The 2,670-nt window shown below is 40.1% G+C and overlaps 1 protein-coding gene across 2 annotated transcripts in view; it reads right to left on the reverse strand.

Moving 5' to 3' along the window:
- The window catches only part of pitx1 (paired-like homeodomain 1), a 17,923-nt gene that overhangs the window by 8,345 nt on the left and 6,908 nt on the right, over nt 1–2,670 (reverse strand). The window contains exon 5 of one of the 2 annotated variants that reach the window (XM_020611992.1): nt 2,549–2,670. In XM_020611992.1, the coding sequence (XP_020467648.1) occupies nt 2,549–2,670 (122 nt within the window). The remainder of the gene's footprint in view (nt 1–2,548) is intronic. The other variant, XM_020611991.1, reaches the window with a different exon arrangement.

The raw sequence follows: 2,670 nt of genomic DNA on the forward strand, positions 1-2,670 counted from the left end.
TCTCAATATACCAGTTATTAACGTATTTGGTTTTTTTAAACATATTTTATATATATTTAAATAAACACCCTTTCCAGGAATCCTCAGTGTGAGTGTATGAGAGCTGTTATTCCTCTTTTCTTTTTCCCCATGTGAACGCATAAGACTGATTTGCTCCTAATATCCTAAGAGTCCTTTATCCGCAGGCCGGAACCCTGGTTCAAATTAAAGGAGCAGCTGCTGCTCTGAGTCCAGTCCTGTGCTGTGCAGACCTGAAACTTCAAATTAAAAAAATGTATCAAGTAAAACTCCCTTTGCACAAAATTGGCCTCTTTGAAAATAGAACGTAACTGTGGACGGTGAGACACTGACAGGCTGTTGAGTCTGGGTATGTTAAGAACAGACCATTTTTAATTTGGAGTTATGTGTAATGATTCGAGCAGGAAGTGTTAAATGAGCTTCGGTGATCCTGGAAGGATAAAAATATCAGACATATATAAAAAAACGGATTTTTAAATTAAACATTTGGTGTGAGAAAAGTCAAATAGTTTAATTTCAAAACACTGAAAATGTTAAAAATAAATCCAATCAATTCTAGGCTTCACACAGCGAAAACATATAAATCAGTCATCCTGGTTTTGTGCCAGATTGTTTGCAACTAGTATAGCTCGAATAAAACAACCTAACAATCTAACATTCCTGTGTTTGGACTCCAGCTACAGAAACACACAGCTGCTGAATTGTTATTTTAATGGCATAATTCTTAATAAAGACAGGAAGTGCAAACGGCGAATGGACGTCTCCCTGTGTGTGTGTGTGCGCATATGTAGGTCAGACTGCCTCAGATAAAGCCAACAAGTTTACACCACGAGTCAAACACCAATCGGACGCGTGCCTCTGGATTTCCTCACGCCTTATCAAAACCTGACAAAATGCGCGTTGGTCGGCACTCTACGAGTCATTTTTAATTCATAGTAAAAACAATTTACAAGTGGTTTCATCAGGGGGGCTATTTATGGTAGCGCGGAACAGGGTGCTGCGGACAAATGGTCCACTGTGACATGAGCGATGAGCCAGAGCTGCTCGGCTCGTGTGACGCTGCAGCCTCCTGCAATAAAACCAACTTTGGTTTTTAATATCATGTTGACGAGCCAAGAGCTCATTAAAGCTGGTGCAAAATAGCTGAACCTACAAATATCATTTGGTCTCAAGGTAGTATCTGTTAAACTCGAGAAAATACTAATAACTTTGAAGTGTTTGCACCTGACTTTTAAAAGTGTCAAAACATTTGTTTAAACACAGATATGAATCAGAAATCATGAGGCTGAGTCATCCCACAACGTTTCTTTTTAATCACACCAAATAAAAGGCTGCACTGTTTGAACTTCACCCTCCGTGCCTGCTGAAAGAACATCTTTACCAGGTCTGAAGCTTTATTTTTCCCTCGGCACTTTAAATAGCTGTATGCATTTTTATGCAATTTGAGACGGTGGATTTTGCAAGGACGGGTCGCCAGGCGCCAGCTGCTGTAAATGAAAACCAAATGCAATTGTTCTGTGTTTAACGCACGTTTCTCGTATCCACTGTTATTGGGAGGAAAGAGCAGCCAGTATTATTATCTTATACCTGTGTGTATAAAAACCGTGTGTGCATATAGGCGCCGCTGTGCTCGTTATATTTTATTAAAATGATCCATTTTGATTCAAATCTGGTCATTTTAAGTTGCTAACTGCAGCTGCTGAAACACGCTCCCTGACTGTTCCTGTTCACTGTAGACATGTCGACACGAGCACCCTCCTGCACAGGCACAAATGAGGGTGCAAACTGGTGATGATGTCGCCAACGGACAAAATCCTCCACTGACTCCATTAGCAATGCGGATACCCTAAAAAACACGTGTCACTTCCCCTCAGACATAAATGGTTAAAGACAAATTGAACAATATGAAATATGTGGACGTGTTTTAAATACGTACTTTTGTCACTAATGCGCGCGCAGTGGTTTTGTTAATAGCAGTTTTTGGATGCACTGTAGATGTATGTGCCAACAGTGCCCGTCTCTGGATGATTGTTTTTAAATTAAATGTTAAGGCCGCTGTAGTCTTTTACAACAAATCTATTAAAAGGCCAGACTTTATTTTGTATTCTATATAAGCAAACTACAAAGTCATTCGGGGAAAAGCTACAAATTATATAAAGCAGAAAAACTAATACCACAAGTATTATAGCTGTCTTATTGCAGTATCCTGGTTTAGGCAAATGAAAGCTCAGTATTGCATCATGACGTTGTTATGTATTCAGCCCACAGTGTAAGATATAAAGCAGTCAGTTCCACGTTTTGTCAAGTTTTTTCTAATGTTAAATTAGATTTTGTACATAGTCAGTGTATTAAGCCAAGTATTTATTTCAGAGTATTTGGTTTAAGCTTATTTATTTTAGTACATTAGTCTTGGAATAGTTTTATTTATTTAGGTTTCTTAAAAACCACCGAAGACTGTTCGTCTTTATTTGTCAAATCGTCCTTACGCACGCATTACGCACGTCCGGCTGTCTGCGTACTGGCCTCTTACCCGGACTCTGGCCTCAGTCAGGTTGGTCCACACCGCGATCTCCTCCCTGGTGCTCATGTCCGGGTAGCGGTTCCTCTGGAAAGTAGCCTCCAGCTCCTGCAGCTGCTGGCTGGTGAAGTGAG

This window comes from Monopterus albus, unplaced genomic scaffold (assembly GCF_001952655.1).
Source record: "Monopterus albus unplaced genomic scaffold, M_albus_1.0 scaffold119.1, whole genome shotgun sequence".
Lineage (NCBI taxonomy): Eukaryota > Metazoa > Chordata > Actinopteri > Synbranchiformes > Synbranchidae > Monopterus > Monopterus albus.